The sequence below is a fragment of the Calypte anna genome, chromosome 2, assembly GCF_003957555.1.
Source record: "Calypte anna isolate BGI_N300 chromosome 2, bCalAnn1_v1.p, whole genome shotgun sequence".
NCBI classification, from domain to species: Eukaryota; Metazoa; Chordata; class Aves; order Apodiformes; family Trochilidae; genus Calypte; species Calypte anna.
Genome location: NC_044245.1, coordinates 109,498,624 through 109,522,147, shown reverse-complemented (window position 1 = coordinate 109,522,147; position 23,524 = coordinate 109,498,624). Strand labels below are relative to the sequence as shown.

General features: G+C 42.1%; 1 protein-coding gene across 1 annotated transcript in view; it reads right to left on the bottom strand.

The window, feature by feature from the left end:
- The window catches only part of LOC115597823 (chloride channel protein C-like), a 97,348-nt gene that overhangs the window by 37,841 nt on the left and 35,983 nt on the right, over window positions 1–23,524 (bottom strand). Inside the window, exon 12 of the mRNA XM_030444687.1 lies at window positions 12,952–13,118. Within this exon, the coding sequence (XP_030300547.1) occupies window positions 12,952–13,118 (167 nt within the window). The remainder of the gene's footprint in view (window positions 1–12,951; window positions 13,119–23,524) is intronic.

The window sequence follows — 23,524 nt, the reverse complement described above, 5'->3', positions numbered from 1 at the left end:
CATCAGCAAATTCGCAGACGACACTAAGCTGGGGGGGAGTGTTGATCAACTAGAAGGCAGGAGGGCTCTGCAGAGGGACCTGGACAGACTGGAGAGTTGGGCTGATTCCAACGGGATGAAGTTTAACACGGCCAAGTGCCGGGTCCTGCACTTTGGCCACAACAACCCCATGCAGCGCTACAGGCTGGGGACAGAGTGGCTGGAGAGCAGCCAGGCAGAAAAGGACCTGGGAGTCTGGATCGACAAGAAGCTGAACATGAGCCAGCAGTGTGCCCAGGTGGCCAAGAAAGCCAATGGCATCCTGGCCTGTATCAGGAACAGCATTGCCAGCAGGTCCAAGGAAGTGATTCTGCCCCTGTACTCAGCCCTTGTGAGGCCACACCTTGAGTACTGTGTCCAGTTCTGGGCCCCCCAGTTCAGGAAGGATATCGAGGTTCTGGAGCAGGTCCAAAGGAGGGCAACCAGGCTGGTGAAGGGACTCGAGCATAGACCCTACGAGGAGAGGCTGAGAGAACTGGGGTTGTTCAGCCTAAAGAAGAGGCGGCTCAGGGGAGACCTCATCGCTCTCTACAACTACCTGAAAGGAGGGTGTAGCCAGGTGGGGGTTGGGCTCTTTTACCAAACGACTTTCAACAAGACAAGAGGGCATGGACTTAAGTTGTGCCAGGGGAAGTTTAGGTTAGATATTAGAAAGAATTTCTTTACGGAAAGAGTGATCCGTCATTGGAATGGGCTGCCCAGGGAAGTGGTGGATTCTCCGTCCCTGGAGATATTTAAAAAAAGACTGGATGTGGTACTCAGTGCCATGGTCTAGCAACCGCAACGGTGGTTCAAGGGTTGGACTCGATGATCTCTGAGGTCCCTTCCAACCCAGCCAATTCTATGATTCTATGATTCTATGATCTTCACGGCTCTGCACTGGACTCTCTCAAGCAGTTCGCTGTCCTTTTGGAACTCAGGGGCACAGAACTGGACACAATATTCCAGATGTGGCCTCGAGGTCCTGGAGCGGGTCCAAAGGAGGGCAACTAGGCTGGTGAAGGGACTCGAGCACAGATCCCATGAGGAGAGGCTGAGGGAGCTGGGGCTGTTCAGCCTAAAGAAGAGGCAGCTCAGGGGAGACCTCATCGCTCTCTACAACTCCCTGAAAGGAGGGTGTAGCCAGGGGGGGGTTGGTCTCTTTTCCCAGGCAACTCTCAGCAAGACAAGAGGGCACAGTCTTAAGTTGTGCCAGGGGAAGTTTAGGTTGGATATTAGAAAGAATTTCTTTCTGGAGAGAGTGATCAAACACTGGAATGGGCTGCCCAGGGAAGTAGTGGATTCTCCATCCCTGGAGATATTTAAAAAGAGACTGGATGTGGCACTCTGTGCCATGGTCTGGTAACTGCAGCGGTAGTGGATCAAGGGTTGTACTTGACGATCTCTGAGGTCCCTTCCAACCCAGCCAGTTCTATGATTCTATGATTCTAGGTGAGGAGAACCTATCTCCACCTACTAAACACCCCCCTTCTAATGCACCTCAGAATGCCACTGACCTTGTGCCAAGAAGGGCACATTGCTGGATCATGGTCATCCTTCTGTCCACTAGAATTCCCACGTCCCTTTCCTCTGTGCTGCTCTGTAAGAGGTCAGTCCTCAACTAATACTGATCCATGGTTCCCAGATACAAGACTCTACACTTGTCTTTGTTGTAATTCACTGAATTTTTTCCTGCCCAGCCTGCCTGGGTCCCTCTGAATGTCAGCACAGCCTTCTGGGATGTCAACCACTCCTCCCAGGTTTGTGTCATCAGCAATCATGCTGAGAAGACACTCTGTCCCATCATCAAGGTCACTGATAAAGGTGTTGAACAGGACTGGACCCAGCACTGATCCCTGGGGGACTCCACCAGTCACAGGTCTCCATCTGGACTCTGCACCATTGATCACCACTCTTTGGGCTCTATTGTGCCCAAATCCATCTTAATCCATCCCACTGTCCGTTCTTCTATCCCACATTTCTTGAGCTTGCTCACAAGGGTGTTATGGGAGACTGTGTCAAATCTTGCTAATCACAGAAGATTCAAATTAGTCAAGCACGATTTCCCCTTTGTAAATCCATGCTGACTACTCCTGATAACCTTCTCCTCTTCCATGCGCTTAGAGATGACCTCCAGAACGAGCTGCTCTATCATTTTTCCAGGGCTGGAGGTGAGGCTGACCGGTCTGTAATTGCCTGGATATTTCTTCTTGCCTTTTTTGAAGTCTGGAATGACTCTGACTTTCCTCCAGTCCTCAGACATCTCTCCTGTTTGCCATGATCTCTCAAAAATGATGGAAAGTGGTAGGGCAATAACATAAGCCAGCTCTCTCAGCACTCTTGGGTGCATCCCAAGGACTTGTGTATATTCCATTTGTATAACTGATCTCTAACCCAGCCTTCATTGACCAGTGGTGAGTACTCCCTCCTCCAGGCTTTCTCTCTTAAATTCAGGGTCTGGAGCTCACAAGGTCTGGTCATAGGAGTAAAGACTGAAGCAAAGGAGGCATCCGGCAACTCTGCCTTCTCTGCATCCTCTGTTATCAGGGCCCCTGCCCCATTCAGCAGTGGGCCCACACTTTCTCTGTTCTTCCTTTTACTACTGATATGTTTGAAGAAGCTCTTCTTGTTTCCTTTTACTTCCTTTGCCAGTTTTATTTCTAAGAGGGCTTTGACCTTTCTTGTTGCCTTCCAACATCCTCTGACAACATCCCCACAATTCTCCCAAGTGACCAGTCCCTTCTTCCATAAGCTATAATTTTCTTTCTTCCATGAGACTTCAGAAGCTCCTTGCTGATCCATGCAGGTCTCTTACCGCCCCTACCCAGTCTTTTACTCTAAGGAGTGCACCTAACTTGAGATTGAAGAAGGTGGTATTTAAAAACTGACCAACTTTCTTGAGCTCCCTTTCCTTGCAGAGCCTTAGCCCATGGGAGTGCTAAAAAAGCCCATTTCAGAATGCTGAAAGGAAAACGAAAGCCCACCTGATTACAGGTGGCTTACAAGCTGGTGCCACAGATTGAATTTTGGGTTTTTTTCAGAGGGTCTTACCAGAGCTGGGAGCTTCCTAGTAAGATCTCTGACCTGAGCCTCAAGGAGACAGCAGACTTCCCTATGGGATGGGTCTGGCTGGCACATCGCGCCCTCTGTTCCCCCAAGTGTGGAATCCCCTACAACAATTACCCTCCTTTGATTTTTTCAAGGAGCAGTCCTAATGCATGAGGCTGTTTGCCCTGGCAACTCCTTGGATGAACTTTTATCATCATCCTCACCAGGCAGGTCCTCCACTTCCAGTGCCCTATACCTATTGTGCAGGGTACCTGAGAAGGGGGGATGAGAGGACAGGAAGGGATTTGCCTGCCACCCTGCAGAGGGACCTGTTTCCATTCAACCCCATCACTTTGGTTCCTCCCTTCTGTCTGATACTATGGGGCAAGGGTCCTCTGCTTCTTGTATATATATATGTATATATACACACTATATATATATATTTTTTTATAATTAGGAAAAAAAACCCAAACCTACAGTTAACTAACTCCCTGCTCATATGCAATACATTTTTTCCTAGGTTATGACTTTATAGCAAGGACCCACCCACCATAAGTGGAGAGTATGTATATACTTGCATCCAGTTGAAAAGAAGATTATGAATGCTAGTATTACTTTTCTGCTCTTCCAGAAAATGAGTGGTGATCTCTCTGCACCTGACAATGTATTTATAATGAAACACAGTCAACATATGCACCTCAAAATTCTGAGAATGGATTTTGTATGTCTGACTTGCTTTCTCTCTTGCTTCCTGATCCCCAACACTACAAATCAGCTTCCTCAGTTTTTTCCCATCTGCTGTCACTTTCATTTCCCACTCACCTACTGTCACAACTCTATGTACTGAATGGCAGCAGTTAATAAAACTATCCTCATGGCTTTATGGCTTTTTTATTAAACTACTTCAATTCTGTACATTATTTTTTTTTCCTTACTTGTGCTGTGGTTTTGTATACACTCAGTGTACTGAAGTACAAGCCTCCCTTGTGATTGTGTGAAACAGCATTCAAAGGCTTTGCAAAACTGGCGTTATTTCTAAAAAGACCATTTCGTTTCTCAAACATGCTGAAATTCATTATAGTATTTTGTGTCATCTGTTTCCTCTTGCTAAATAACTCTTTCCATCAGGGAAACCACTGTGACAAACTACCAATATTTATGAGGATGTAGCAACAGTCACAGAAACAGAACAAAACAAAACAAAAAAAAAACAAACCAAGGAGTGACATGTGAACAGCAAAGGGAATTAATTTCAGCTTCAGGTGAACTTGAAATCAGTCTCCAGTGCCAGAATGAAGATGATATCCTTACATGTAACTTGGGAATGCTAAGGTGTCTAACTCTTACATAACAAGATGTCTGTATTCCCATATCCAGCAAAGACTCCAGAGGATTTCAGCTGCTTTGAGTCAGACCCACCATTCACTGAATGAGTTCAAACAGTTGTTCAGTGACATCTTCATGAGATCTGCTGCTCTGCCAGCACAGCTGGCTTTCTGGTGAGCTTGGCTGACTTTAAATGGAAACAGTCAGTACCTCCCAAATGGTGGCCAGACACCAAAGCAGCCTTAAACAATTAGTGGAATACCCCATCCGATGTCTGGATGTGTATGTGCATGCTCCACTTGTGTCCTACCACATCTGAAGGTTGTGGTGGTACCTGTTTGGGCAGCAGGCAGCCTGTCCTCCCAGGTGAGCCAAAAGAAAGTCAGTCTCCTCCTCTCTGGGCCAGCAGAAGCTGTTTCAAGTTTCCTGGAGCTGGAAGTGGCTGTGTGGATGGTTTACATAAGGGTCTGTAGGAGCCGGAGAGGCTCATTTGCTGCCCACCAGTGAGCTGTGAAACACAGGTGATTAGTTCCAGATGCTGCTTCAGGGCCTTTTCTTCTGCAGAAAGTGTGCAGAAGCCACTTTTCAGTTTCATAGGATTCTCCAGAAATGGGAAACACACCGAAAGTCAGAGTGAATTTGTCATCCCTCTCTCAACATCAGTCAAGAAGCTGCGGAAGTCAAGAAGGCATCTGTGGAAAGACTTCTCTGTCATACAACAGGATCTGGACCTATGGATCTTACAGCAAGAACCAGAACCTCATATTAAGTTCCCATCCACTATCACAGACAAATCATAAGTATACCCAATGTGTCTGCCAACCCTATGACAGTCCCATACACACTCAGGGACCTTGCTTTGGACAAGAGAAGTGTTTTGTGACAGAAACCAGGGGAACAGGATAGCTGCTTCAAAATTCACTATATTTGATCTGCTTATTCATGCCTTCGAACTTGCTCCCTAAGGTTTTGACAAAATGCTCCAAATCAGTCTTCCAAAAATTCCTATAAGTTTGTTTCTGTTAAAAATCTCATTAGAAGAAAGATATTTTTCTCACTGCTTCTGAACTGTAAAAAAAAAAAGAAAAATAATAAAGATGATGTAGCTGCATCTACCTGATAATTTAGAGTATAACATTCACTTGTAAATTCAAGATGCTTTCTTTTTAGCATGCAATGATCACAATCAGTACATAATCTTGGTAGGACTTCCCATCTACATTTTGCAAATTCAGAGGTAGGGTGTAATCCAGTTTTAGTTGTTCATGGAAAAAATGGGCAGATAGAGAAGCTGAGCTTGCAGTCTCCAGACAGATCAGCTAGTATAATTTCTTACAGCCTGAAAACCACTCCAGTGTAAAACATTTTAGGTCTGATGGAAAGATAATTGTGCAAATATATAGGTCCTGTGTAAACAGTAAAGTATTTGCAAGCTCCTCCAAGGATTTCAGTCAGACAGCTTGTTGGCTCATCTTCACTATCTTTGTCATTATTTTTCTGTATTCATGCTTCTATTATATATATGGAGTTATGAGGACTGCAGTAACAACCAACACAGTTCCAAGTGCAGTCAGTCAGCAATGTGCTATTACTCAGCCTCCAGCCCTTTCCATCCAAGGAGGATGCTACTGGCCAGGTTTCCATCAGCCCTTGGTCCTCCTCCACTGCTCTGTATCAGTGCAGTTCTGCACCTTGAGGGCACAGCCTTAGCTCAAGCTCCCATCCAGGACATTTTAGGAAAGGGAACAGCTAAGGGTGGAAAAGGCTTATTTTAGGCTGGAGGAAGGGCTATATCTGCTGGTATTCACTGTAGCAAGGGGAGAGTAATATGTTTTATTTGTTCAGGCTCAACTCTAAAAATAAACAGAAACACAACCAGAATCTTGGGCACCTTTATATGGTTTTACCAATCTAAATAAACAAAGTCATTTTGATTCATGTTAGGTAGTAGCTTCATTAAGCAGTCAAAACTAGAGTAGGTCAAAAATCATCTTCTGGAGTTCACAAGAAATTTTACCTTCACAAAAGGCCTTTTGTTCAAGAGCTTGACAATACAAGTCAAAGACAACAGACACTGAAAACCACACATGGTATGTAGGCACTATTTCCCCTTCTGTAACTGAGATGATTGCAAAATTAATTGGTTTGACCAAAACAACATAAGGAAATGGGGCAGACCCAAAACCAGAACAGCCACCCCTCAGTCTTCTGCTTCTGTCCATATAACCTTTATCTTCCTGATTATCTGAATATTAATTTGTATGCAATTTTACTGTTTGCATGCAAATTTTTTTTCCTAAAAGATGTTACTCAAATTTGGACATGGAAATCAAGTCATATTAAATTTGTAATTTGGGGTAAAATTTAACATTGTAGGTTGGGCAAGGAGTAGGCTGAGAACAGCACTGAGAAGGACTTGGGGATGCTGATAGGTAAGAAGTCAACTTGAGCTGCCAATGTTTGCTTGCAGCCCAGAAAGACAAAAGTATCCTGGACTGCACCACAAGAAGTGTGGCCAGCAGGTTGAGGGAGATGATTTCTCCTCCTCTACTCTGCTCTTGTGAGACCCCACCTGGAGTACTGGGACCAGGTCTGGAGTATCCAGCACAAGGACATGGAACTGTTGGAGCAAGTCTAGAAAATTATCATAGGGCTGGAACACCTCTCCTGTGAAGATAGGCTGAGAGAGTTGGGGTTGTTCAGATTGGAGAAGAGAACACCCCAGGGAGACCATATAACAGCCTTCCAGTATCTAAAGGTGGTGAGACACTGGCACAGGTAGCCCAGAGAAGCTGTGGCTGCCCCCTCCCTGGAGGAGTTCAAGGCCATGTTCAATGGAATTTGAGCAACCTAGTCAAAGGGAAGGTGCCCCTGCCCATGGCAGGGGAGTTGGAACTAAATTAACTTTAAGGTCCCTTTTAACTCAAATCATTCTATGATTGAAAAATTCTGAGAAAGCAGTGCCTCTGGTCTCTGAAGATTAAGACTGAAAAGGCCCAGTAGGCCACTTTGTAGACCACTCAGTGTCACTGAGCCTTGTTTTTCACCAAAATCTTGTAAAGAGAGATAATCAGATCTCCTGAAAACAACAAAGCTAAGTAGCCTTGTTCATCACCACCTGCCATAGAGCAAAAAGTATATTGGTAACAAATATTCAGGCAGTAACTCTTGCCCAGCTGGAAGGTCACTTTACATTCATGTTCTGATTAAGACAGCCTTCTTCACACACTCTCACGTGGATCAACTTGCTTTTTTAGGAGCAATTCTAGACCAATTGGAGCCAAAGCCCAGTGTGAAGGCCTGAGCACAACCAAGTGAGCTCGTATCAGCCTCTTCTGGGGTGTAAAGGACTGCAAAAGGAGACAGGCTGGACCTTCCCAATAGGTCTGCAGGAGCTGGTGCAGGGGCAGGAGGGAGCAGTAAGTCCTTTCACCCATCCCACATGGGCACCACCAACCCAATGTTATAAGCAAGGTGAGGCTGGGCAGTTCTTCCATGCACATAGAGGGACCTCTGGCTCTGCCACAGTGCTTCTGTCAGAGGGCCAATACTGCTGGTGCAGTTGCTTCTCAGTAATAAGATCACACTAATCTCAAAACCCAGCACAGAAGAATAGGCAAGAAGGCACTAAAAGAAGTCCTTTGCCATGTTTGCTTAAGCCTGATACAGAGGCAACTTAAAGTTCAAATGTAATTTTAATAAATCTCACCCACATCTCAACACTTTCCCTCCATCTTTTCTGTAGCAGCCAGGGTTCTCCTCAGACAAAGCGTGGCCTTGATACAGCAGCTCCATTTTTTCCTTTATGCAGCCTGAACAGGATTCAGCTTCCACCACAAACACTCTACAAAAGATGGGCTGGATCCCTTCTCATGCAAAAACATTGCCAAGTCCACCCCCTAATGATGCCTCACAGGATGAAAGCACCAAGCAGCCATGAAACACACCATCTTCTCAAAGAGGTGAGACAGGATGCACCACATGCATCTTGGTAAAGTTGTCTTTGAATGAGTACTTGTGTCAGCAAGATAGGTAAGAAATCTTAATGTAGTTGCTAGCCTAGGTCCAAATCAAAAACACCCTCTACTCCTCCCCCTTCCTACCCTGCTTGAAGTCTGGTGATTTTCAAAATCCAAAGCCTCATCAAAAAAGTTCACTAATTATCCCAAATTTTATAACAGGCCAAACCAGGACCCTGGATCCCAAATAACCCTCAAACTCAGGCTGGCTGAAACTCTGGACCCAATGTGTGTGGTGTGGGCTAAGGCAAAACTAGCAGGGAGAAAGAAAAAAAATATATGCTTTGCTCTATGGATCTTTAATATAGGGCCACCTCTGATACACTTTCAAAAAATATAATGAGGCCACTATAATATATATTCCAGCAAAAATTCTTGGCTCCCCAAACCAACTTTATATGGTATGCAATACAGAAACACCCAGGAGATGCTATAAGAACTTTGACAAGGCTAATACTAAGCTAGAACAAAACAGAACTACTGGCACCAGCTCCACTCAGCTCTTAAGTAAACTTGTCCCATTAAAAAGTAGCCTCTAAGATATTTTCTCTCTGAAGTGTATAGTAGCTTATAAAAAGCAGGAAGGGTTGCCAAGTTGTAGATGTGTTGAAGTACTCCTTACCCTCATTAAAGAACATTCCCTGGCAGCCAGCAGCTTTGAGTGCTCCAGTGAAACAGATTTTATATGGGGAGGTGTTTACAGTGGTGTGCAATGTAGCTGGAAATCATGGCACACTGTAGCAGCCTTGTACCAGATAGGGCTGTGCTTGGAGCATCATCACCCAGGGCACAGGATACAATAGGCAGGTGATCAGTGAGGTTCCAAAAATACAACGAGTAATAAGGAAAAAAATCTCAAGTCTCTGCTCCATAAGAAGAAAAGCAACCAGAGATGTCATTGCCTAAATATGAATTAGTTAGTGAAACACCACTGAGTATCTGGGTCTCACCTCCACCAGTTTCATATATAACTATTTACAGGGATGTCTTCACAGTAAGTATGCACATAATTTAGCTTCTTAATGTACCCACTGATTTCCACAGCACTTAGGAGTTAAATTCCTTTGTGGATCTGGACCTTAATGCCACACCCTGCCTTGTTCAGATAAAAGCTGTTTCCTCAGTTCAGTGCCTAACACATCTTCTGCCTGGGGATGTTGTCCAGCCCTGTATGAGGAATCAACAAATGATCAAATAAAGATAATCCTTAACACTGATGAAGAACTGGGAAAGAGAAGATCCGCAGTTTCTCTCTAACAGTAACTTTCTCAGGGCTGAGAACCAAAAAACATGCATTCCCTTGAGTTTCTCTTTTCCCCTCCCAGCTACCAACCAGGCACTGCTTTCCAAAGGATTTTCAGTTTCAGTTGAAGAAGGACCCAAATTTATGTGGCATTTCTATGGTGTGTAAGCAAGGTACTAGTTAACAAAATCTTTCACTCTGCATAAGCAAATTAAAATTTGTCATCTGTTTATGCTAGCTACTAGTTCCTACACAGCCAACTCCTATCTTTGTTATAATTTGGGGAATCCATCAATGCACATTTTGTACATTTTGTCATTTTTTTATGGTGTAATTAATATTGAGCCAAGAAGACATAGGACCTGTCACACAGGTACCTGTGTTACCTACACTTGCCCAGAAGAGAAAAAGCATTACAAAGCCTCAGCCAAGCTGACACAACCAGAGAAAGAGTGTGGCCTGTGCAAGATGACATCTGGGGGCATGCATTTGAAGATAAAAATACTCCCAAAGTGTGGTGGAACTTAAAAACAGCAGAGCTTCACATATTCCGGGTGGTCACTGAGATAAAAGAATGACCAGAGAAGCAGACAGGCTCCCACAGCATCTTGATAGCTGAAGAACCAGAGAGACAACAAATGAGAAATCTTGGTCTGAAGGGAAAACACATAGAAAGGGAAGTCATGGCCGGGCACCTTTCTGTAGAACTTTGACTCACGTTCCAAGGATGCTCAGAAGTCATGAGGAAACAGAGATAAGGAAACATGTACAGAGACTAACATTTTTTTAACTGTCTTTTTGAATACTTACAAAGACTGCATGTAAGGCTTCATAATTAACTTCAATTATCTTTTTTTTTTTTCTGTACTTTTAAGAGGCAGATTATAAATCTACAGTGCCTTCAGGTCAATATTCAGGGTTTGGGATGCCTCAGATATATGACAGATCTAGGCATCAGTCCAAATCCTGGTGGCTGAATGGTGAAGCTTCATTTGTTTGAGGGCATAAAAAAGTAAGAGAGCATTCAAGAAACATGCTGGAGAGCCCAAGAAATGCCCTAGTGCCTTAGAACTATAGAGCCACAGAACAATTTGGGTTTGAAGGGATCTTGAAGTGATATCATCTAGTTCCAACCCTTGTATAGGCAGGGACACCTCCCACTAGACCAGATTGCTCAAAGCCCAATCCAACCTGGCCTTCTACACTTCCAGAGAGGGGGCATCCTCAACTTCTCTGGGCAACCTGTTTCAGTGTCTCACCACCCTCATCATAATGTCTTCCTTGTATTCAATCTAAACCTACCCTTTTTTAGTTTAAAAATGTTGCCCTTTGTCTTAAGTATTGAAAAGCTGCAAAAAGGACTCCACAGAGCCTTCTCTTCTCCTGGGAGAAGAACCTCAACTCTCTCAGCCTTTCTTCACAGAAGAAGTGTTCCAGCCCTCCAATCATTTTCACAGCCCTCCTCTGGACCAGCTTCAACATGGGCATGATTTGCCCTTTGTGAAGCTATATTGGCTGTCTGGAATCACCTTCCTGTCTTCTAAATGCCAAAACATAACTTCCAGCAGAATCTCTTCTGTGATCTTACCAGGCACAAAGGTGAGGCTGACTGGTTCATAGTTCCTGGGGTCCTCCTTTTTATCCTTTTTAGAAATGGTGTAATGTTTCATTTTTTCCAGTCACTGAGGACTTCACCTGACTGCCAAGACTTTTCAAATATGATGGAGAGTGGCTTAGCAACTATATCTGCCAGTTCAGATATGTATCAGCCTATTCAGTCTAGGTCTAAGAGGATTTAGACTAAAACTTGGCAGTCTGTAAAGTGTCTAGCTATAAAATCTTTACCAAGCTGTGATACTATGTATTTTGCTTTGGAGTATCAGTATATTCTGTGACTCAGTTAACCAGAAACTTTCCATAATGTTCCTGGGGAGGAAAGGGAAAGGAGTGGGAGGGAAATGAAATTTTATATATGCATAAATATATATATATTTGTCCTTCAAGTGAATAGGACCTCACTCTGAACCAGGAAAGCAGCTATAATTCTTTCCATGGACTTGTCATCTAACTGGAATACCATGGGAAACTTTATGACTTCTTTCCCTCTGTTTTATCTGCCATGGTACATATAGAAGTCATCCATAATGTCACAGATTGTTTTTATTTCCTCCTACCACATTGCTGGCTCTTTTTCCTCTCATGTCAAATACAGTTAGATAATTCCCAGCATTCAATGTGCCTGCTAAAAACTTTCAGATATGGTACATTTAGAAAAAAAAATATAAAGTGTGTACAGAAAAAGTTGCCAACATTTAATTCTTCCTAAAAGGTCATTTGAAACTAAGAGATTGTCCAGGAGACCTCAGTCCTGGGAGAAATGACAGCTACAGTGTCTTGCAAATAACTCTGGTTGTTGATATGTACTACCCAAATATGTCGTAGGGAAAACAAAAAGTATTTCTATGATAAATAAAGAAAATTATTTTTTCTTTCTGTTTCTTCACCACATTATCTACTTCATTCCTAGGGAATATCTTCAGGAATTGGTGTGTCTGCAAATTATTTTATAGAAAAATATAGTATAGAGTTCTCACTACCAGCAGATAAAAGTAAACCCAGCGCACACATTTAGAAGAGAAAATACTTCTTATTACTGGTTAGAAATGCCCATGAACGGACTGAAGTTTTGGATACTGATTCACAGACTGGATGATACACAGGACAGGTCAGATTAACATAAATTAAAAAATAAAACCTACAAGTTTGTTCAAGCTATTTATTTAGTCTATAGTCAGCAAAGGCAGTTAAAGAAGACAGTACATCCTACCTGCCTTAAATTGCTATCCCTGGATGGCAGGAATTGCTGCCTGAAAATGTAAATGTTACAGTACCAAACACACAGGAAGCCCAGACCAGTCACCCAGAAGTCAAGTAAAGCAAATTCCACCATAAGGGACTCTACAGGCTCTGTTGCTCCTTTCACAACTATCAGTGAAAACCTCTACCAGATTCTCCATTTGAGCAGTAATAAACAGCATGTAACTGGGCTAACAGAGCACTTAGTGCTATCAGGACTCTGGTGACAGTGGTAATCCAGACCCTACCATAAACTCAAAGAGAAATTGAGTCTCCTCTGTTCTGTGTGTTCAGCACATTGCATCACAGAGGTGTTGCTCAGGACCAAGGTTTCCTTTTACTCCTTTGTCCCTCCAAGCTCCAGGTCTCAGAGAAACCACACAGTCTCTATGCTGAATATGACACAGAAAACTTACAGATCATCAGCACGTGAGCCCTTACCATTCTCTCCTGTGACAAACAAAAGGCTCCACGTCCAAGTAGGGAATGCATTTCAGCTTCAGGAGGGAACTGTACAGCGATGTGTTGAACAAGTCACCAACCATCTTGGCCACCATGACAGCCACCATTATCAGTAGCAAAGACTGGACATCATTTGTGATCTCTACCTAAGGAGAAAAGAGAGCAAAGGACTTGCCATTTTTCCAAATACTTGGAGACAACATCAATGGTTGAAGCAATGGACTACCTACTTCTTTCATGAGGGAACAGGAAGCAATTCAGTCTGCTAAAAAAGTGGAAGGGCATTCCCTCTCCTTTCCCAGGGAAAGGTAATCAGTAAACACTTCTACCAAAGAGTCTTAGCTGATGCAGTGACAGCTCCCCCTCCCGTTCCTATGATCTTGAAGCACTGCACTTACATCTTAAAACTCACATCTGATTCCCATATTTCAGGTGGCTTGTGATAATTTTGAAGTATCAGAGGAGGGTAAGTAGAGATGGAGTAGCCAGATTGCTTAAAATAGCTTGGCATTGTGACAAATACTAAAAAATTCAAACAAATCCTAATATTTTTTTTCTTTCTTGCTGAGCTCAGGAGATATTAAATTGTTTTCCCATACTTCTGCTTCCTGACAGAAAAAGCTTCTTGTACAAACATTGCCTTGAAGGATGCCAGAAAAGGAAACAAGAAGCTTTCAACAGAAGTCCAGCTCAGGAGATCAAGAAGCAGTAACATCACACAGTTACCATGCATGCAGCAGTAAAAGGCATAGTGCCTCTACCCCTATTCCCAAGACTGCAAATCTCTGGAAGTTGCACAGCAACTCCCATTGCAGAGAAACCAAGTAGATGCACAAATTATGGTATTTAAGTATACTTGTACTTTCTCCATGTGTGGTAAGGGATGAAGGTCAGATGAAGGGCAAAGCATGTAGCATGTTTTAATACTTTATCCCCTCTCAATATTTGACTTTTTTTCCTCCACAGTTGGACACAGCCACCATAACAGAACTGGTCACGAACAGCAGCCCAAAGGCAGACTGAGATCACTTGATCTGCTGCTGCAAACATCTAAGAGCTCTGGTGGCAGTGACTTAACAAAGTACATCAGTACAACTGCCTTTGAATAAAGGACTCAGACTAATTTCTTATACACAAAGTAAAGAGTAATATGAATGCACTTAATACTGCTTATGCCCAACTCATAACAAAGACAAATATTAATCATGGTGAAAATGGTTGCACAGAAATATTCTCTTTACCCTACTTGAATAAGACTTTTTAGTCAAAAACATATTCTCCTTTCACTTCCCACTATATCCCCTACTATTGTATCCTAGTAAAAAAGGATATTCATTAGCAATTGTCCTGGGATTCAATGGGCAAAGTTTCCTCATAACACTAAGAGGCTTTTGCCCAGAAACTTCTCTCCAATTCAGACAAAGTGAATTGCAGCACATTGCCATTTAATAGACCTCATTAGCTAGAGACTGCTAAGGACCCCAAGAATCTACATTCAAAGAATGCCAATAAACACACTTCTGTCTGATAAGCTTTAGCAAATTTATCCAAGCTTATGCTTTCACCCTTGCTCTGTCTCTGTTCTGGGGTTGAAAAGATAACATCCAGGATGATTTAGAGTATATCCCAACAAGGGACTCCTCTGGCATGGTCAGCTGTGTATCACAGGGTCATGCAACTGTCCTTTCTGCTTGGACATAGCCAGGGTTTTCTAATAACACCACAGCATTCTTTGAATGTCTCTTTAAACCTAGTATTCAACTGTTTTATTTAAAAACAGCAGGAACATGTCAGTTGAAAGGAAAACAGCAACTGTGGGATTTTAAGAATTGCTTCATCATATCTGCCACAACTCATTCACACAGATGCAGACTCCTTTATTGTGGATTCCTTTTAAGGTTTTTTTTAAAGTGTTTTGCTAGGGGGAACTCTTCTGGAATAAAACAAGCATTAAAAACTAATATGAGAACACTCCAAAAAGCTACAAAAGCACTCTAAAGCCCCAAATTTTAAAACTCTCATAACTCAAACACCAAAAAAGACTCTCAAGTGAATGCTCTAACCTATATAGTGTATCTTCAAAACAGCAAGAACCAGAGCCTGGTTTCCCAGGATCTCCTTTTAGTTTTCATCCTATTTTATCCCTTCCTCCTACCCTCCCACCCTCTAGTGGGAACAGTCAAGCCGGCCTGGCCCTGGCCCTGGCCCTCCTCCTTTATTGTTGCAAACATTCAGCAGCATTTCACATCTGCTATTGAGAAACTCTGAGGCTTGTGCTGGCTTTCCCCAGCCCTGCAGCCCTCCTGCATGCTGGGATCAAGGGGTGAGAGGGCAGATGGCTCCTCTCTACAGCAAGGAAACAAACACCAGCTTGGAGCAAGTGCCTCCGGGTCCAGCATCCGACTTTCCTTCCTCCAAGAGTTAAGGCCTGCTGAGCAGAGATGCTGCTTATCCTTGGCAGGCTCCTGTGGCTGAGGTCATTAAAGAAAGACATGTTAAAAGCCTTTTGAGCAATATCTTCTGTATGTAAGTAAATTTAAGCCTTGGCCAAAATAGAGCTGATAGAGCTGTTCTGAACTCTCGCCACAGATGAAAACTGGAGAGGCAATTTTTTTTTCTTTTTGTGATACGAAATCTTCTTGGAAATAGGCAATATGTAAGCAAATCTGCAGGCGACTTAGAAATCATTGATACATTTGAAGTATGAACATTAAAACCAGATAAAGTCATTTATAAAATTTCAAGAAAACTTTGCATGGAAACTTAACCCATCATGAGAGCTTAGGTAAAGGTGAAGCTGTAAAATAATTATAGGCCAGGTTATTTATGAAGCCCAGACTAAAGAGAAAAAAATATTTAAAAATGGATTTGATTTTACATCCAAGTATTTGAAGAGCTAGAGAAAACCTCATTTCCTTCTTGCCAGGGGATCTTAGGTTGTGTGAGAACATTTATTAGCTATAAAAGCATATCAACTACAAGAACAAACTCCACAGATCAAATAAGAGATGCTGAGGAAGGTAATTTTAACTAAGAAAGATTCACATACAAAAGACAAAATCACTCACATGAGAAAAAGTCTGCCTCTCTTTGCACTGAAGAAGAAGGAAGAATTAAAATTAGGTAAATCCTAAGTCCATCAATGACAAGGATGATGGCAATGCAGCAGGAAAGTTCTTCTTAAGAGTATCTTGATAAAATTCAAGGAAGCCCAAGTTAATCCAAGAACTGTGAGAGATCCAAGTCATCTTAAATAAACACATGGACACAAAGCTATGCACACACATATATGTGCACTTCACAAGGCTGTATTAGTATTCCCTGTTTAGAGAAGGGCCATCTGCTCCCTGACGAGCAAGACGAAGTGCAGAGACTTGGGACACGGCTGCATGGGGAGGTTGGAGAGAGGGGTGAGCCCGGGTGTAAATTTACAGCATATTAGCTACACTGCACAGCCTGCCCGTTTGGGTACCCTCAGTGCTTCAAAGTGAAAAAACCCAACATACTTCACCTTCAAAAAGGAGCCTGCCTAAGGCATGCAAAAGCCACTCTTTAGGCTAACCAGCACAAAAGCATGCCCAGTCGGTACTAGAAGCATCCACCCAGGGAATTAGTGCCAAGTAACTGGCAGGCTGTAAATTCACTCTGGAGTTCCATGCATACTAATTCTCCCAGCACACAGGCCCCTCTAATCCCAAAACAGCAGCCAAGCAAACCCGGGCACAGCCCAGCACCATTAGGAGCCCATGTGGTCCAGGGCTGGAAGGTTATGCAGCCTCTCTTTTAAAAATATCTATCTGCTCAAACCAGTTCCTAAAGAATCTAGGAAAGGAACAAATTATACGAAGTATTACAGAGAGAGAGATAAAACAAAGGTGACAAAAGCAGAAAAAGGAAGGGGCTAAGTTGGGGGCAGCCACCAAACACCTACAACTCTTCAGCCATTAAACGTAATGTTTCATTTATTGATATTCATTCCAAGCCTGCATTTTATGGGCTGGTCTTTAGGATGCAATTTACTCTCTGTGCATATTGCCAGGTTGGGGTTTTTTCACTTCGTTTCTTTTTTTTTTTTTCCTTTTGATCCTTCGGGTGCAGCAGGCTGTGCCAAAAATGTTTTTGCCTAGGGCACCCTTCTATGCAAAGCCAGCAGCACTAATAGGCACTGGGAGCTCTGGGCGCTGACACTTCATACATCAACAGCCTAGTAAATTGCACCTATTTTTTTTCAATATTGTCTCCATATACAAAATCTTGAAAAATGTCGTTCACACACACAGAGACCACAATTAACTTATTAGCACAGTTATTCAAACCTCTTTAAATATCTTCTATGTCACCGGAGGCACTTTTCAACAACCCCCATGCTCCTGAGTTTCTCAGGCCTCCACATCATTATAATCTATTAGCCACCTTCATGTTAGCTCTGTTTTATTATATAACACATAATTATGCATTTCATTAACAGCATCACCAGGCACAGCACATCAAAGAGAGAAAGGCAGCTGCCCAGGAAATTCAAAAAGATGCAGTTTACTTAAAGCTCACTGTTAAAAACCTTCCCTCCCCCCCACCCCCCACCCCCCGTTTTCAATCAAATCGTGGTTAACATGTTTCAAAGGTTTTACTCCAGCCCAGAGAACAGAGTACAACCAACCTCATTAGATGCAAGGCTGCCTATACAATGAATATTCCCTGAACACTTGATATTTCCAATAATGTAAAAGAAAAGACTATCAGCCAGCTACAGAGTGCAAATCAATTTTCTTTCTTCTACTGAAAATCCATTTAACAAGAGAGGTATCTTGCAAGTTACAGCCCACAATGACAAATGCAGAGGAGAAGGCCTATGAAAGAAAAAATAGAATTACTTTGTAGTCATATTCATTTTTCAAGGTCTGTTCAACTAGAAGAGCTGCCTGGCAAACTCAACAAACAAATGGCAAAACCTACTTTCTTCCCATGACAGAAAGACCATCGTCCTTGGTAGAAGTAAACTCATCAAAAGAAATACTTCTGTCATTCTTCACAAGGTTATACACGCTTAACTGAAAGTCCTGGAATTGGAAAATATTTTGGGGGGAAGAAAAAGCATCTGCTGGACCAAGATACAAGACAGCATATCCAAGGGAAAGTTTAAAAAGGGTTGGATGGGAAGTGACATGAAGTCTTGGTAGTACCAGTGAAGTGCAATAGTTTTATACTTGAGGCTGCAGCTGGCACAAAACAGCTCTGAGCACAGTTTTCCAGTCTCCATGCCATCCAAATTTGTGGAAGAGTACGCACTTCCCCAGGAAAGTACCTCTTGTTTTTCTCACATAAAACCAGAATTTCTTCCATTTGATATTTTTACTACTATTGATTAAAGACACCAATAAAATATCATTAACAGTTGAGAAAGCATTTCGAAGGGGTGGAGGAGCTTGTAGCCAGCAGAAATCTTTTGATAATTTTTTTTCTTGGAGCAAATGTCAACAAGGTTGCAAGCTAATTGCTTGATGTAAAGAACTGAAGGAGAGAGTAAAAGAGCTATTCACAGCAGTAAAAGAGCTGTTCATGTGGCTTTTTTGAGAAAAGGAGTTCATAGAAACAACATCTCTGAGGATTAAGTTGTTTGCATTGTCACAATCATTTCATAAGCAATGCAAATCTGCATTTCAATTTCTTTACTCTCTCGACTGTGATCTGCTGGCCCTTAGCAACCTGTGCACTGAACACTTGAGTCATTTTACTTCCCACTTAATTATGTCCTGACAAAGCTATGGATTGAAATGCTCTTAACACAGTCTAATATTTCATCTGGGATTATGCCAAGAGAGGCACCTTCTTCAAGTATCAATCCAGCTGAATACTCCCTCCCTGAACTTCCATCAATCTCTCTCTTTAAAACTAAGTGAAAAATATTCCTTTCCTCTGCACTTCACCTTTACAGAAATCCTTTCTAGTTCTAGGACTACATCCATTAACTCTACTTGCTTCACTGTATCTCCTTATCACTCATCACCATCACTGCTGGAATTTTTGGAGAAGTGAGATGCTGCAACACAGTAAAAATAAATCTCCTGAAAAAACATGATTGTCATGTCAGCCCTAAAAAGTTATGCATCCAAGTTCCCTCACACTGCTGAAAATGATTATTTTTTGCAGCCTCAGGCACACGAAGCTCTGCATCATCCTCTACAAAGGGTGGCACACCCAGCGTAGGTTCACTGTGAGGACTTCCTGCCAAACCCCAGTGCCAGGAGGATTGCACAACTGGTGGGATTCTTCCTCTTCCAGAGTTCAACCCCATTAACTATTCCAGGCCATTACAATGAGTAGGCAGCCTCTAGCACTCTAAAGTTTAATTACTGCCAAGATAGAGCATGAAAAAAGTATCTTAGCACAGGGTGAGCAGTACTTCTCTTTAAACAAAGTAGTTCTAATTAATCACACTTGCACACTGCTTCTTAATTTAACTTCATTCACAATGTTTAGAGAGATCTGGTCCTGGTTTTCTCTGAGGTGGATTTAAATACTTGTGTTTCTCTGGAGCCAACCAGCATTTCGTTTGTGATTTCCTTGCTAAAAGGCAGAATCATTTTTTCTGGTTCCAAGACCTAGTACAGCAGCAGGAGATTACTAAAGAGAGCTTTGAAATACCAAGCAGAGCTAAGTAATCTCTGGAAACATATCAAAATCCTTTGAGCCTCAGACCTTGAGAACTTGGACAGAAGGTGCTATGCAAATGTTTGATTTCTTGTTTCAGTCCCTCAAGGCCTGCAAATACACCTGTTTTGACAGGCTGTGGCAATGGATGCAAGTGATATCGGAAACAGCAGAGATGATAGCAGCACCTCATGCCAGGATCCCCTGGAGAGATATCTATCAATGATTTTTTTGTAACCTGGCTCTTCATCATACACAATGACACCAAACTCCGAAAGGAGGTTTGAAACCCGTCTAAACCTGTGCCTTGGGAAGGTAACAGTGGTGCATGTCATGTCAAGTGAATATTCTATTAATAAAAACAGCAGCATTGTGTATGTGCATTGCTGAATATGCCTAAACATTTGGCAGGTTGTACTGTATAACCCAGATAAGCAACCCTGTACTTTTTTAACCCACAGTATGGCAGAAATCTTTAAACTGTTATTCAGGAGCTTTTTTTTTTTTTTTTTTAATTAAAACAGATAACTGCAATTAATCTGTCATATTTAACTGATGCTAAACCAAACATCTCCAAAATGACATGATTCTTGCGGCCCTACCTCCTGAGGTCTAGAAAAGGCTGAAGAAGAAAGAGTCTGGTGGCAGACTGGACACTGGTTTTACTGAGGCTATTTGATAAATGTTCTGCACCATGGACAGCAAAAGTCAGTTCAGCTTTAACTTCATGTAGGAGGTTGCACTTTAAATACCAAAACAGAAACCTTGCAAAAGCTTGTGGTTCTCAAAACAAGCAGTGAGCCTCCAGTTGCTTAAAGAAGCACATTATGAAATCTAAGGTCCTAGAACTGTCCCACATCACCTTCTCTGTGAGAGTACAAGTGTCACTTATTTACTTCGCAGACAAGATACAGCAAAAACACCACACAGAGTGCTTTTTTTTTTTTTTTTTTTTTAGAAAAGTAAGAAATTACTGAACAGTTTTTTGATTATGCATTGTTAATGCAATTATTTTGGGCTTAATTTCAATAAGACTAGCATCAGTACAACACTACTGCTATACATCTTTGTTAAAGGGTGATGTCACTTTCAGTCAGATTCTGAAATAATATTGAATACACTATTCAAACACACTAAGAAGAGAAGAATCTGAACCTGTTGAGTGGGCACATAGTGTCCTGCCCTTCTGGTAAGGACTCCAAAGGAGGTGCCTCACTAACCAAGCAGTGAAAACACACTCCCTGATCTCTCACCTACACCAGTGCAGCATGGCAGATGTTGAGGTTTTCTGCTGTTTTCTAGAGCCTCTATCACTTTCTCAGACAGGAATGAGTCTCCTGACAGGCAGCTGTTTGCTCCTTACCATTTTGTCTCAGAGCACTGAGCTGTTTCCCCTGGAGCCCAGTGCCCCTTTCACACCCCTCCATCTTGAGCAAGTCTGAGGAAAGCACAACCAGAGATCTCCCAAGCAAGTGCTGCTAAAGCACGCCATGAGAATGTATTAATTTTTTAGACAGTTCTTTCCCTTCTCTTTTCCTGTCCCTGCCAAGCATTGAATACACTCTGTGAAGCCCATAGGAGAAAGGGAGAAATATGACTTGAGCCTTCCAAAGAAACTCTTTTCTTTAAACAAGGGTCAGATTGAAGAAGAGTGTGAGATGAATGGGGTACAAACCAGAGTAAACTCAGGTCATTCTTCCTGTTACAAGATCTGAAGCACCAGACAACTCCACCCCAGCTATCTGCATAGCTTTGCAACTTCTTCCTTTCTAAAGCCAGGCTCTGTTGTTTTAGAAGTTGCAGCAGCAGCTGGAGAAGTCACCTGCTGCTGCATAACTCACCGCTGGACAACCTGTGTAACCACTGCCCTTTTAGAGACACAAGAAAGCAGCTCAGGCCTGGCTCTGCAAGCTTGCTTGAAACACAACTATGAGGCACTCAAGAGTTTTTCCATCATCACTCTTGCACATTTCAAAACAAGCTCAGTCATTAGGACAAGTCCCACTGTCTATGATTTATGCTCCTCTTTTCTGAAATGCTTCTATTTTTCCACATGCTTTCATGGCTTCTCCTCAGCACTGCCTCCATTCTATCTTGCCTCCTACAGCAGCACACCTTTCACCAGCCCTCACCACCACCCAGTGTGCTTCCAAGACCTGGTCCTATTCCTCTTCCAAAAAAAAAAAAACAAAAAAACAAAAACATGGCAAACATTGAAACTGCAACAACAAAACAACTTGTTATGCCCATCTTGGGGAGAGGGGAGACCATGCTCCTCCTCAGGGATTTGCCTCTCTTGGGACATTATAGTAGGAGCCTCCTTCTCACTGACAGACCCATCTCCAGCCCAGCAGCTGCTGGGTTGTGTAACCAATTGCTCCTGGTCCAGCTGGGTCCAATAATCAAACAGGGATTTCTGGCACGGAGCCCCCATTCATTAGAGCACCCGGTTACATGGGGTTTTTAATTCAATATGATAATAAACCCCTCAGGCTGGAAAAAAGAAAAAAAAAAAAAAAAAAAAAAAAAAAAAAAAAAAAGAAAGAAAAAAAGAGAGAGAGATAGGCTTATTGTGGTAGCTGTTGTCCCAGAGATAAATAATTTTCTCAGCATTTGAAGAAACACTATTGGCAACACTCTGAAGGTTTTTAAGTTAAAAATATAGCAAAACTCAGTGATTACAGATGCTTTTCATGACAATGTAACTGAAAAATGTCTTTAATTTAGAAACAAATTAAATTTGGCAAAGAATTAGTACGTAAGACAGCCCAATTGCATTTTGTAATTTGAAAAAAATTAGAAACAGATAAGATACTGTGAATTAAAATAACTTCTACACATTAAATTCTCATGAACTTTCATTAAGGTTTGTATTACATGTCCCAAATGTACAGTGGTATGTTGTAATACACTAGGTTGCTTTTTTATAAAATACCTTTAAAGCTACTGAAAGCTAGAGCCAGAAAAATTACTATATAAAAATGTTATCTTCTCACATTACAACTTAATTTCCAGTGTGTCTATTTAAAACAGAGATGCAGTCTCAATTTCAATATTTCAGACGCACAACTGAACTCTCTAAAAGTTCAGTGCCAATTGAATCCATGTACAGTTCAGTTGTGCCTGTTTATTTTAGTGATAAAAACCCAGTGCCAAAGCTGAAACAGCTATATTAGAGATAAAAAGCTGCATTCTCTTCTACTCTGTGAATTACCTACAGACTAACCAACTGTCCCATTGTTGCAGTTCTTCTTTACAGATGATGAATGAATTAATCAGAAGGGACTTGTTCTGACTTTCCTGGGCTGGGTTCACAAGGCTACAATCAAGAAAGAAAAAGGGGTTTCTCTCACTTTTCCCTGCAAGCACACATTTTTGTTATGGAATCTTCCAGTGACTTGACAACTTGGTTATCATTCCCACAGAGCAGTATTTTGTTAGGTTAAATCCCAAAGACCTTTCATTTGGAATGCTGCTGTGGTATCCCTGAGAATTTTAAGTTTGGATTTGACTTGGCCTCTCAGATTAAACTACCTCTCCCACGATGCACCATGCATTGCCCTCTCCTTCCTTAGACAAACCAGGAAAGTCTCTTTGAAGTGTCACAGGAAATATTTAATTCCTCACAGGAAAATGCTAAAATGAAACAACAAAGCCTATAGCAAGACATTTGAAATATTTTTTTCTTTTTTTCTGTTTTTCAGATGTTCAGCTTTTTAGTGAAATATTCAATGGTTTTTGTGAAAACAAATCTGAAGACCTTATTTTCAGGAAAAAATATGGTAGAAGGGATTTTTTTAAATCATTCTAACCAAATGATGCTTAAAAAGCAAACCGTAGCAGACTTGCATGCTTATAGTCACCCCTACTACAGAGCCAGGCACTGAAGTACATTTTGCTGTAT